This window comes from Rana temporaria, chromosome 2, assembly GCF_905171775.1.
Source record: "Rana temporaria chromosome 2, aRanTem1.1, whole genome shotgun sequence".
Classification (NCBI taxonomy): domain Eukaryota; kingdom Metazoa; phylum Chordata; class Amphibia; order Anura; family Ranidae; genus Rana; species Rana temporaria.
The window spans coordinates 264,746,554-264,761,201 of NC_053490.1; the positions used below are offsets into that span (position 1 = coordinate 264,746,554).

A 14,648-nucleotide genomic window follows, 5' to 3' on the forward strand; every position below is an offset into this window, starting at 1 on the left:
GAGGATCCCTGCTTTATATTATCATGTTTACACTCCCACTCTGGCTTTTATTTATGTCCCTCCTGACATGCCAATACACGTTTTCATTCACATGTCATATTTATTTATATTACTTTAAACTTCACCCAGTTTATCAGCTGTGCACCAACTCACTATTAATTTACTTACTTCCACAGATATCTCTGGGTTTTATCATATAATGAATTATATTCATTACGGCTGATACCGATTATCCGATTTTTATACTTGCCACTGGTTGCTGCTGCTACCGCCGTGCCAAGGTGTCACCGTCTCAGCTCCCGGGGATGATGCCTTCTATAGCTGCCCCCCACTTTCAATACCATCCTACTATCTTACCCATATATTACAAATAGGTGAGAGTGATTGGGACCTTAGTTGTTCCCCCTCTTTTCTATGTTTTTTATAACCTTTACTACTTTATTACTATGGCATTTTTTTCTATTCTAGATACCTTCATACTGTGTATCTGCTCCTGATAAGTGTTAAAGTGAACATGAAATGCGTAGAGCAGTTATATGATGATCTGTCACAGTGTATATGTTCAATATCTGCATTTCAATATTCTACTTTAATGAACCAATATATCATTACCTTCTTGTCTATATGTTACCACTACAAAGTCGGTTCACATATCTAAGGTTTATTACTATGGTTGCTACCCTGAGATAAATATGTACCATCATGTACTCTCTAGATTTTATGTACTGAGACCCACAATCACTATACATTACCATGCGTGTTGTGTTGAACTAATCATGTACTATTATGTAATATCTAGATTGTCATCATTGAAACCCATGAGTATTACCACACTATCTTATTATGTATATGTCATGCCCTCTTTGTTTTAATAAAACACTTTTTACTATATTTTGGTTAATATAATTCAGTAGTGTGCTTCAATCAAAGTACCACCTTCTAGTCTTTTCATTCAAGGAAAATACATAAGCACATTTAAAGCATCAGGTTTACCTGCTTGGAAAAAAAAAAAAAAAAAAAGTTTCACTGAAGCACCATCGCCATCAATCTGTGGTAACGCACTTTACTTGATGCAATGCAGTGCCATTTATTCTGAATGGTACCTCAAGCACCTTGCCTAGCTATGTGTTGAACTGTACCACAATGCAAGGTAGCTCATTGCGTACTAATGTGCTGTGTTTCAGAAAATGTTACCTTTTTTTAGGATGCATTAGACAATGGACTGTCTTCACACAACCCATGCTCCCTCATGTTTCCATACTGCATCATGATATTAGACCCATACACGCTACTAAATTAATTGAAGAGTGGTGTCAAACATCAGACGGACATCAGACACTTTTCATGGCTTCCCCAAACACCAGAGCTAAATATCACTGTATATAAAACACATATATATTCCACAGCCCAGAGCAAGAAATCAATGTTTACATCCGTGATAGTTCAAATGCATGGGAGGTTCTTCATCAGGACTGTTGTAAAAACATCCCAATATACCAATTGGGACTTTCATGACAGCATTCTTTGAAGGTCTGGAGTGGTTCTGAAAACTAGCTCTACTCCTTTATTAGTTCTTGATAATACAGCAAAACCTTGGTTTGCGAGCATAATTCATTCCAGAAATATGCTTGTAATCCAAAGCACTTGTATATCAAAGCCTTTTTTAACAGGGTATAAATAAGAAGAGAGGTAGCAATAAGTTGCTAAGAGTTGTACCTTCATTAACTAGTAGCCGACCGCGCACCGTCATTATACGGCGGCAGGTCGGCTCTCCTGGGCGAGAGCCCGTAGCTATACGTCCTATCGTATAGCCGCCACTAGGGGGCGCGCGCGCTCCCCGCTCACCCCCGACTCCCGTGCGTGTGCCCGGCGGGCGCGATCGCCGCCGGGCACACGCGATCGCTCGGTACAGAGCGGGGAACGGGAGCTGTGTGTGTAAACACACAGCTCTCGTTCCTGTCAGCAGGGGAAATGCTGATTTTCTGTTCATACAATGTATGAACAGAAAATCAGTGTTTCCCCTAGTGAGGCCACCCCCCCCCCACAGTAAGAACACACCCAGGCATACTTAACCCCTTCCCCGCCCCCTAGTGTTAACCCCTTCACTGCCAGTGGCATTTTTATAGTAATCTAATGCATTTTTATAGCACTGATCGCTATAAAAATGCCAATGGTCCCAAAAATGTGTCAAAAATGTCCGAAGTGTCCGCCATAATGTCGCAATACCGAAAAAAAAATCGCTGATCGCCGCCATTACTAGTAAAAAAAATATTAATAAAAATGCCATAAAAATACCCCCTATTTTGTAAACGCTATAACTTTTGCGCAAACCAATCAATAAACGCTTATTGCGATTTTTTTTACGAAAAATATGTAGAAGAATACGTATCGGCCTAAACTGAGGAAAAAAAATGTTTTTTTATATATTTTTGGGGGATATTTATTACAGCAAAAAGTAAAAAATATTAATTTTTTTCAAAATTGTCGCTCTATTTTTGTTTATAGCGCAAAAAATAAAAAACGCAGAGGTGATCAAATACCACCAAAAGAAAGCTCTATTTGTGGGAAAAAAAGGACGCCAATTTTGTTTGGGAGCCACGTCGCACGACCGCGCAATTGTCTGTTAAAGCGACGCAGTCCCGAATCGCAAAAAGTACTCTGGTCTTTAGGCAGCAATATGTTCCGGGGGGTAAGTGGTTAAATGTAACCATATTGCTTCACTTAGAGACTCTTCTTTTTTTATACTCAGTTGTGACATGACGCTAATCTCACATCAAAACATCGCTTGTATATCAAGGCAAAATGTATTAAAACATTTTGTTTGTCTTGCAAAACACTCTCAAACCAAGTTACTCTCAAACCAAGGTTTTACTGTATATAGTTAGGCATCTCCATTATTTAGCCAATCCTTCCCTGTTGGTGTGTAATATATAGACATGTACAAATACATACACTTTACACCAAACCCAAAACATATAAATAAAATTGCCTGTATTTCTTGTTGGAACCGTGTAATTCTCCTTTAACTGCTGAACAATCAAGGTTTATTTGTACTGCTATTTTGTACACTATTGCCGTTTTAAAAGATTCATGTTAAATATTTCCAAGGTGTGCAAGAACCCAGCTTGACAACTCTGGAATCCAATATACAGAAAAAAACTGCACTCTTTCCAAGACTCCTGGGGTGAAGTACAATTTTAAAAATGATGGTGATTTTCTCTTGGCTTCTGCAGACCCAGCTTTTAATACAGCCGGCATGGTGCAGATTTACATTCTGCTGCTGGCAGAAATCAACAGAAATACAGCCAGACCACATTGGCTGACCAGCAGGATTAAGTGGGACTTTGTATCCAGGTGATATTATGTGCTTGCGGTTATACAATAAAATGCTGAAGCCTGGAATTAGCCTTTAATGTTATTACAAAGATGATATACAGCTGTTTGGTATGTATTTCTATGTGTTGTCACCAGCTGCAGGATAGTCAGATCGGACTCTGCATCTGATTCAGACATTAACAAAATAAATGATTGCTTCTACACACAATGTATACAGACTCCAAGAGGGCCACACTTACGCCAGCGGTATGTGCACTAAAAGTGTTACGATAATGAATGTACAAGGTGTCTATCCCGAGTGCAGTTGGCACTGCCATCTACCTGCATGGCAGTTGCTGCATGCAAATGTTTAGTCATTACAAAGCAGGCAAAGTGTACTGAGGGCTCCAGTCATGATTGAATGTTTGACCCTGACACAAAGACAGCTTGTGACATTACATTTATTCTTGCCTGGTGCCGTTACTGTAACAGCGGTTAAGTTTGTGTGTCTATGACAACCTTCTTCCTGTGAACAGATTACCTGCTGAATCAGAACAGAACAGAATGCCACCTTTGTGGCATCCATACCTGTTTAGTTTTTTTGTTGCAGTAGTATTCCGGACCCAAATAAGTTGTAAATAAACAAGCATCTATTTACTGCAGACTTACCTCCAAACTGTCACATTTATGTTGGGGAAAAAAAAGCAAAAGAATGCAGACCCTTTCCATTTTCTCTGGACCTGGATGTACTCGGAGGAAATTGGTTGTAAACAGACACATGTCCATTTACATCGGGAGATCAGTCCGTTGATCTCCGCTGAGCTGGCGGATGACAAGCTCCTCTCTGCTCACTGAGCGGGGAGGGGCTTGTCGGGCGTCGCTGTTTCCTATGGAACGATCTGATGAAAACGGACATGTCCGTTTTCATCAGATCTCACCTGATCCGCCATGGACGGATGGGGACGTATCCCCATACGTCTGTTTTTAGCGGGTCGGATGTCAGCGGACATGTCTCCTCTGACATCCGAGGCTCCATAGAAATGCATGGAACGGCCGCTCAGGTCCGCCGTGAAAACTGACAGGCGGACCTGAACGGTCCATCCGTGTGAAAGGGGCCTTAGACTTACATGGAGCTTCCAATTAGGTATGGCTGAAAGACCAACATATAGACCTGATTGGACCTCACGTGTCAAGGAGGCCTAACTACATACTAGATAAAGACAAGTCTCCTGCGCTCCGGTATCTTCGAGAGGTGCTATGGGGTGGTGCAATTCAATTTAAAAGCTATCTTCTAGAATCTTGCAGCCCTATTAAGAATCGTGGGAATTCATAGAACTAAGAAAAAAGAAATGAATTCTAACTACATACTGACACTGCATGGTCCCATTACATTAATATAAAAAAAAAAAAAAAAAAACAGAGAGAAACAGAGTTATACACTGGCCGCAAAACTGTAAATATGAACCATAGAAATCATCCTTTTACCACTTATAAATGTTTTTGGTGAAAGCTACATTCAGATAATTGAAAAAGGCGTGATGAAGTCTCTTTAAATGACAATTACACTACTAACATTAATTATTGATTACTAGAAATGTACATTATATGCTTTAATAACGTTTCAGCAAGCAAAAGTAGGCTATACACTGTAGCCTTAAAATTCAATTAAAGCTTGGATTTTCGAGCATGGCACAATGACAACAGCTAACGGCAGCCAAGACAATGAAGCTGGGAAAACAACAGGCTCCTGTTACCACTTCAAGTCTGCGCTAAGAGCCTTCTAGACCAAGTTTCAACAGGAGGAGAGATTTAAACTTCAGCAGGAATCACAGACATAGCCATATCATGAGACATTTAGAAAAAGAGGAACTAGTTACCTTGTAAATAATCTGCCAAGTCTCCCCCATTGCAGTACTGTTGAGAAAAACAAAATGTTAAGCTGATTTGTATGGCTTGCACAATATTCATTTTTGCTGGCCAAGAATATGGCATGATTTGTTAAATGTGTTTTTAAACTTCTCTTGCTGCTTTGTACATGATGTTAGCTAACCCATTGCCCTTGTAAACACAGGACATGAGACACAGAGAAGTAAAAACAGAGAAAAAATAAAATGGGTAGCAAGAAAGTGCAATTGAAAACAAAGTTTAAAGCAAAAACGCAGCCAAACTGCTGGACACTTCTGAATGTGCTGAATAGTGTCTCCTGTTGGGCAGCATGGTTCCTTCCTCTGTTCCCTACATAACTAGGTGGTTATAGTGGTTGTAACCCCCCCCCTTCACCTTGCACCTACAGGTTAGCCTAGATTAAGGCTTACCTGTAGCTGCAAGAAATATCTCCTTAACCTACACAGTTAAAGAGATATTTGCAATAGGGAATGCAATGATGTAGACAGCGGCGCAGGCGCACTGAGCGTGCCATTTTTTGTGAATGGCATTACAGTGTTAATGCCGTATTCCCCCGCAAGTGCAGGGATCTGCTGGTCCTGCGCGCATGTGAGGGAGTGACGGCATCGCCGCTTCAGCCAATCACAGTGCCGGAGTGGCGATATCAGGAAGTAACTACGAGGGGACTTTTTTGAGAGAGAGGTTTACTTCCTCTTTAAAGCATATATTGCCACTACACTGTGGATCTGCAACTTATCACCCACACTTTTATTAAAAGTGGTCACATCACGAGAAAAAAAAAAAAAGAATTGCAATGTTTCAGGGTCACACAGGACCCCTTTATTAGTCATGTGATGATCTACATAACTAGTGGCCAGCACCTGGCTGGATATTTTTTTTAGAGATGTGACAGGGTTGCTTTTAAAGTGGTTGTAAACCTCAAGACATAAAATATGAACAAGGCACACCTCTCTATAGTGTGTACTTGTCTTAATTAAGAGCACCAAGTATCGCTTCTGTCTGCTTTGTTCCTCTATCAGCATGAATCATTTCTGACAAGTTTTCCTGACACCAAGAGAAAAAAGGTGACAGGGAGGGATCTCCAGCTGGTTGACAGCCTCAGCTCTGTCCCTGTGTCCTGTGTCCCATCCCTCCAATCAGCGCTCAGAGCCTCTCCTCACTGAGCTCTGCAGAGTGTAACTTCAGCTCTGTCCCCTTTTTTTCTGAAAGATCAGGCAAGCTTTATAAATTCTGGACTTTGACTAGAGAAGACTGCAGATAAACAGGTACAACTTATGAAGGAGGATTTGTTTAATCTCTGTGCATCACCTGAGGTCAGTCAGCGACTTCACTGGATATATGTAAGAATTTACAACCACTTTAGAGCTGAACCCTTGAAAACCATTTCAATGCACAGTTGAATGAATATATTAATAAATAAAATAAATAATATAAAATGTTATACATATTTAAAATAAAATGAAATCCCTGTTTTATTTGTCAAAATATTGGTAATTATTTAAAGCTAAATTTGTCAGGCACCCATGCCAGGCAGTGCAGCGAGATGCTGCAAACAAAACAAAACAAAAGCACCTTTCCTCAATGCGATGGTTCCAGAAATTAGACAACTTCTGTTCCATTATGGATAGTCGATGTTGGGGTAAATGTATTGTCAAGGATGGAGTTATCTGATCAGGTGTGAATTTGGTTAGCTCTTCCCACATGTTGTGGAAATTGGTTGTGGAAATATGCGTTTGTAAAAAGTAGACCACAGATTAAGGAAATATTAATGCATACATTCTTAAAGCTGAACATCGGACAATTTCTTTTTTCCATGCAGTGGGACTGTACCCACACGGCACATTTTTGTCTAGGGAATTTGAGAGCCAAGATGTACTCACCTAATCCTTCTGATCCTCTCAGCACAAGACTGGTCCCTGCGGCGCCTGACTACACCCCTAGGTCTAGCGGTCTTGGGCGATAGAATATTACCGACGTCATCATGCCCATAGACTGGCCTTGGACCTGAAGGCATCAGGAACAGTCCACTGCTAGACATTCCTGTGATCAAAGCATTGGGCGAATATAGGCTCGGAGTTCATCCCTAGACAAAACAATCAGATACCCCATGCAGTGCGGGCACAGCCCCACTGCATGGGGGAAAAAAAGTTTGGACCAGAGTTGGGCATTAGGCATGCACAAATATCCATGTATGAATGCATGTATGTTTCTCTCTCTGCATATTTGCCCAGAGCCTCAGAATTTCCTGGCATAACACATTGTTACACTGTTACAGGACACCTCTCAGTAGAAAGTAGTAAAAAAAAAATGAACGAAAGGGCCCCAGAACTACAATGACAGCACTGAGCACTCCCAGCAAATAGCTTTATATACAAACTGAGTTCCTCATAAACTGAGGCACTGCAATGAGCATGTTTACACATAAATGTAATGCCAAGTTCTGGTTTGCTCCTTAACACACAACCATTGGCTAGCATGACCAACAGAAACATGCAGAACACTGGAGAGTATAGGCCAGTGCTTGACACTCACATAACGTGTTAAAATTTACTTTTTATAGTCCCGGGGATGCAGGCACTTGGGGCATTAAAGGTTGCATATAGGCCAGATTCAAACACGTGCATTGCATTTCAAGGGCATTTAACCACTTGCCTACTGGGCACTTTTACCTCCTTTCTGCCCAGGCCAATTTTCAGCTTTTAACGCTGTTGCACTTTGAATGACAATTGAGATTTTTTTCATACAAATAGAGCTTTCTTTTGGTGGTATTTAATCACAACTGGGTTTTTTGCTAAACAACAAAAGAGCGATTATTTTGGGGGGGGGGGGGGGGGCGGTAGGGGGGAATCATTCATTGTTATAAAATTTGGCAAACAGATAATTTTTCTCCTTCACTGATGTGCACTGATGAGCTGTACTGATGGGCACAGATAGGTGGCACCAATAAGGCGGCTCTGATGGGCACTGATTGGCAGCACTGGTGGGACTGTACTGATAATCAGTGCCGATGTCACTTTAACACAAGCCAGTTATAGGCTCTCTTATTCTCTCCTCACTTTGTCGGCGTGCAAAAAAAAAAGCAGATAACGGCTTATGTTTACTACCGTGATCAGCTGTCATTGGACACAGATGATCATGGGGTAAAGGGCCACTGTGATTGGCCTTTCACCCCAATCTGTGATCATCCGAGCCTAAAGGACTCGGCGATCACAGGGCGTGCAGGAAATGCAGTCACGGGTGGACGTCCATAGATGCTCTCCTGGCAAAGTAAGCCCACGCTGTAACCATTTTTCGGCTATAGTGAGGGCAGGAAGTGGTTAAATTACATAACACATAAAAGCGCCTCAAAGAATACTTTTGGTGCCTGCTCAGTATCTTTAGGATACTCGCAGGTGAAGTTCAAATCAGCTTTTTTATATTGCATTTCCCTAAATGCATGATATTTTACCAGTGTAGGGGAAACCTTTATAAACAAATCTCTATATGTCTGAATAAAAGAAAAATAAACATTACCTCCATGACCAAGAAAACAGAGTTGGGCAATTCCTGAAAAACAAAAATAAGCTTCAATGTAAAAATATATAGAGTAAAATGCACACTATAAAATGCAATGAGAATGAACAAAAACATCACCTTGCAATCAATACTTAAAAAGAGTGATTCCAGGCAGAAAGTAAGAACAGTGAGTAATATACAAACAAACAGTGTACCTGTAAGTGCCTATGGTAAAAATATCCCTGAATAGCAGGCACTCGGTGTTGCCTGCGAGCACCTGTTGTATGGCAGCAAGATAACTTGCAATAAACAAGTAAGCTTACTAGATCCCCAGACCATCATTGGCATTCAGCTTTCAATTCTGCCGTTGTGCAGTACAACACAGGGAAAGAAGGAACGCAGGACCTGGTGCGGTGACGGGCAGCACAGTGGTTAGCACTTTCACCTAGCAGGAAAAGGGGTCGCTGGTTTAAATCCCAACCACGACACTACCTGTCTGGAGTTTGCATGTGCCTGCATGGGTTTCCTCTGGGTACTCCGGTTTCCTCCCACACCCCAAAGACAAATTGGATCCTGCCTAAACTGACCCTAGTATATGTATGAATGGGAGTTAGGGCCCTTTCACACTGGTGCGTTTTTGCGGTAAAAATGGCGCTATTAAAAAACTCCCCCCATGCCCCTCTCCATTGAAATGAATTAAAAATGCGGTAAAACGCTGTAAAAACGCTGTAAAAACGGAGCGTTAAAATCTCAGTAAAATCAGTGTTTTACCGCGATTTTAACGCTCCGTTTTTGCAGCGTTTTTTAATTCATTTCAATGGAGAGGGGCATGGGGAGCGTTTTATGAGCGTTTTAATAGCGCTATTTTTACCGCAAAAATGCGGCAAAAACGTGGCAAAAACGCAGCAGTGTGAAAGGGCCCTTAGGGATCTTAGATTGTAAGCTCCTTGAGGGCAGGGACTGATGTGAATGTACAATGTAAAGCGATGCGCAAATTGATGGTGCTAAACAAGTACTTGAAATAAATAAAATAAATATAAATTGACTGTTGCACAAATAAAAATTGTGTAGGTACTACAGAGGTTATAAACGTGTACAATGGTAGACTCAGATAGTAGATTATTACCACAAGCGTTTAGTGTTTTAGCAAGTACAGTAATCTGAGCACAAGCAACGTAGTCAATGTCTGACATGTAAATGAAAGTTTCAGCGTGGTATGCTGAAACCTATTTTCTGCTGTTCTGGCATTCCTGGAAAGGCGCTTTCTAGGAAAGTCAATGTTCCTGACATAAACCAAGCTGAACAGGTCTGGCCTCTCGCACAAGGCAGTTCAGATTACAGTCATAAAGGCTTATTTTGTTACCTCCCCCCGCAGCTGGACGGCCATGACCCTGGCAAATCATAGGACACAGTTTGCTGAAATGCTAAAAGACTGCAGCGTTAAAGTTGGCGGCAGTGATTATAAAATGCCAGAGGTGACATTCACATATTACAGCAATGAATTCTCACTGTACACTATGAGCCCTCACTAAATAAAAAGTTCAAGTGCTTCTCAAGAACATTAACATTTACTCAAAACTCATAATTATGGTCAAAGCCTGAACAGAATCCAGTCTATACATTATTATAAAGTACAGTCAATTCTTTTCACATTCATACTGTTGAGGAAGTAGGAGATATGCATACCGTATATACTGGAGTATAAGCCGACCTGAATATAAGCCGAGGCACACAATTTTACCACAAAAAAACTGGGAAAACGTATAGACTCAAGCATAAGCCTAGGGTGTCCATGTGCATGCCTCACTGTGTCCATGTGCATGCCTCACTGTGTCCATGACTAGACTGACGTTTAACATGGGAGTCTATAGAAGGGGTGCCCGGCTTTGAAAAAAAAAAAAAATAATTCAGTGCTCCCCAGCCTTAGGTCCCCCAGACAACAAACTTTTTAAACTTGTAGAGGAAGAATGGGGCTACATGTGTGCCAAGTTTGGCTGGTACTGGGTCCCCAAAGTCCAGGAGATCAGACACAAAAAGGTGACTCGAGTATAAGCCGAGGGGGGCATTTTCAGCACTTGGCTTATACTCGAGTATATACAGTATTTGCCAGAACTTTAAAATCAATACCTAAAATACTGGAATAGGTCACGGTGCAAAATAAAAATGTTAAAGTTGAACTCCACGAGTTGGGTCTAGCTTGGCTAATCGAATTCTTCATCTCTCCTCGGCAGGGATGCTGGGGATACAGAGGTTTAAGCCAGCCATAGATGGATTGAAATTCATCCGGTTTAGCAGGAACGGTATATGGCATGGGTGCTTAACCTGTGGCCCCCCAGTCCCATCATGCCTTTGGGAGTCATACTTGTAACTGTTCAGCCTTGCAATGCTCATGGGACTTGTAGGTCCGCAATAGCTGGGAGGGCAACAGGTTACACACCCATAGTTTATGGCATGGGTGCTCAACCTATGGCCCTCCAGATGTTGCAGAACTACAAGTCCCCCGAAGCACTGCAAGGCCGAACAGTTACAAGTATGACTCCCAAAGGCATAGGCATGATGGGACTTGTAGTTCTGCAGCAGCTGGAGGGCCACAGGTTGAGCACCCATGGTCTATTGGCAGGCTGGTTGTACTGAAGTCAATCATTGGATCAATTTAATTACAACCAGCCTGTTTTTTGTTTGTTTTTTCACCCGTTCACTGCCAGCGGCTAGAGCCACTGTCTAGCAATGATCATTGTATTCTGCCAGCTAGAAAACCTCCTTGCACTCGCCACCAGAAGAACAGCAGCACTGCAGGAGGGATTCCCCCATCAAACACTGACTGCGCTGAATGGGGGAAAGCAAGCAATTTTCTTTAACCCATGGTTGAAGGAAAGAAAATTGCATAATGTATGGCTTGGGTTACTGTAGTAGCCTGTGCAACATATAGTCAGCGCTGGTCTCTTCCAGGTGTTGCACAAGCGACTTGCCTTTCTCTATACTAAATCTGGGATCGCTCATATGACATAAACCACTGCCATTCAGAAAGTTTTGTATTTCTTTTTCATTGAATTCTCTGATTGGACAGGGTAGAGAGGAGGAGGATGAGGTCACAATTTCTGCCTCATCCAGGGGACACCCCCTTTTAATTGAAAAAATACAAGGTGTTCACCAAAACAGCAGAAGTGCTGAGTGACCCCCTGTATTGAGTATACAGACAGGAAGTCCCTCGAGCAGTACCTGTAAGAGACCAGCATAGACTGCATGCAGCACAGGCTACTACAGCCATTTCCTTCATTCCCAACAGCCCTCGGCATGCGAGATATGAAACAGATGTAGCCAAGCTGGACCAAAGGAAAAAAAAAACAAAAAGATAGTTCCTGGAGTACAGCTGTAAAGACTAAGTCCACCTGTTTTTGCAGGGAAAACATGTGAAGGTCTTATTTTTCTGCAAAGAACTGCAGCCGCAATTGGAAGATGGCAGATGCAATGCCAGGCTCTTGCAGACTCTTCCCTCCAACTCCCTGGGGGTAGTGTTACAACAGTCAAATTCCACTGAGAACTGCAAGTTCATTTGCTGTGGTAGAAGATGGGACTTGTAGTTCATTTATTCACAGAGCTGTGTGGGCACACCACCGAGCAGATATGCCGATTTAAATAATACAGAGGCAGTGGGGGAAAGGAACCTGTCCAGGGAAGGGGCATTGTTTTTTTTTTCCCTTTTGCACTACTGTATTTTACACCTTAAAATACGTGTGCAACACGTAGCATGGTGCAAAAGGTGGAGTTAGCCGTTAAACTAGTAGGTCTTCTAAAGTTGAAAACCAAACGCCCAAAATAAAAAAAGTCAGCAGTCATGAAAAGTCAACAAGACTTTCCGAGTTTCAAAGAAAACATAGTAAGTAATACTTGGAGAAACCACACCTCTAAAATCCCCAGGGCAATGTTGTGCACCAGTTCATCTGCGTCACAGAGTTCACAGCGTGCATTAGATAAATGAACCATTTAGCTGTAAGATTAGGAATGTGAAATGTTTTAAAGTTTTCAGAACTTCAATGAACTTCTAGCATTCCTCAAAAAGATCCACATGCTGGAAACTGAAAAATAGCATAGTACAGTTTGTGCTCAAAGTTTGAATACCCTGGCATAAATCATGACATTTTGGCACCGATATTAAAAATGTAACCGATAATGCCAGAAAAAATAAATGTATTTTGTTTAAGGATAGTGATCATATGAAGCCAGTTATTATCACATTGTTTGGCTCCTTTTTAAATAACAGAAATCACCCAAATGGCCCTTATCAAAAGTTGACATACCCTGGAAGGTTTGGCCTTGGTACAGACACACACACAGGTTAAAATGTCAATTAAGTTAATTTCCCACATCTGTGGCTTTTTAAATTGAAATTAGTGTCGAGTTTGTTAGCTCTCATGTGGATGCACTGAGCAGGCTGGATACAGAGCCATGGGGAGCACAAAAGAACTGTCAAAAAAACATGCGTAACAAGGTAATGCCACTTTATAAAGATGGAAAAGGATATAAAAATATATCCAAAACCTTGAATATACCAGTCAGTTCTGTTCAATCAATTTTTAAGTGGAAAATTCAGGGATCTCCTGATACCAAGCCAGAGTCAGGTAGACAAAGAAAGGCTGCAGCCTCAACTGGCAGAAGAATTGTTCGGGATATAAAGAAAACCCCACAGGTAACCCCAGGAGAAATATAGGCTGCTCTGCTCTGTGGTTGTTTCAAGGAGCACAATACAATGATACTTAAAACAAAAAAGGAGCTGCATGGCCGAGTTACCAGAAAGAAGCCTATTCTGTGCCAATGCCACAAAAAAAGCCTGGTTACAATATGCCCAACGACACAGTGCCTCACAGCTTCTGGCACACCAATCTGAAGGAGTGAAGGCTTCTTTCTGGCAACACGACCAAACCCCACAAGAACAGCCTATTGGTTATAATGCATTGGAGGCTAATGACTTGTGCCAACGTCATTACACCTGCTGGAGCTAGCAGTGGTGGTAGTTGTGTTTACATGGGATTTATCCTTCGACTTGTGTGTGTAAATGCACAAACTTATTAAAATAAATCTGCGGGCTGCACTATGGAATGCTTGCTCATCTCTTACATGGCGTAATGTACATGGTGGAGTGAGGTGAAAACAATGATGTACTCTTGAGTTCCTGAAATGCCATTGAACAACCTGTTACTGTGATATCCAATATCCATTTGCCGAACGCAATACATATATATATGTTGGGGTTTGCAAGCGGTGCACGTTTAGGAGATATTTACTGTACCTATAGGCAAGCCTTGTTATAGTTTACTCCCACTTACTTTTGGATAGAGTAGAGAGGTATTAGAACACCTGTCAGTGCCTCTGTTATAGAGATTCACCCTCTCCATTTGTCCTGTTCAACATTATCACCAAAATGAAATCCCAAATTTTGGGTTATCTACCTGAAAACCGAAATAGGAGAAATTTTCCAACAGCAACACCAGTTCTGGTGACCCCCAGGACAAACTGGGACTCCTCCAGTTTGGAGGGACTTCCTCCCACTTCCTGTTTTAGCTATGTGACAGAAAATATAGGGGGAAATCTCCCCAGGGAGACACAGATGGCACAGATTAATAGATGGATATAACCCCCAGTGAGTACCGTAACTAACCCCCCCTCAAAAAAAAAAAAAATGGGTAAATGGGTGACCAACTTCACTTGGAAAATAATGCGTTTACTGGAAAATCTTCAAATCCCATACCTTTTTTTCCCCCAATGTGTATTCTTAAAGAATCCACCAAGATCAAATCTCTCACCATCTCTTGTTCTGCCAACTACAGCAAGTATATGCTGGAATGCACTCTAGCACAAATTACATTTGTTATGACGCGCCATTTAGAACATGTCAAAGACACGCTTTTTTACCCCCCCAGACATAAAAGATCTAT

General features: G+C 41.6%; 1 protein-coding gene across 1 annotated transcript in view; it reads right to left on the reverse strand.

Annotated features, from left to right (window-relative positions):
• The window catches only part of ULK2 (unc-51 like autophagy activating kinase 2), a 160,884-nt gene that overhangs the window by 80,958 nt on the left and 65,278 nt on the right, over positions 1–14,648 (reverse strand). The window contains 2 exon segments of the mRNA XM_040336905.1: positions 5,193–5,229; positions 8,734–8,766. Of these exon segments, the coding sequence (XP_040192839.1) occupies positions 5,193–5,229; positions 8,734–8,766 (70 nt within the window).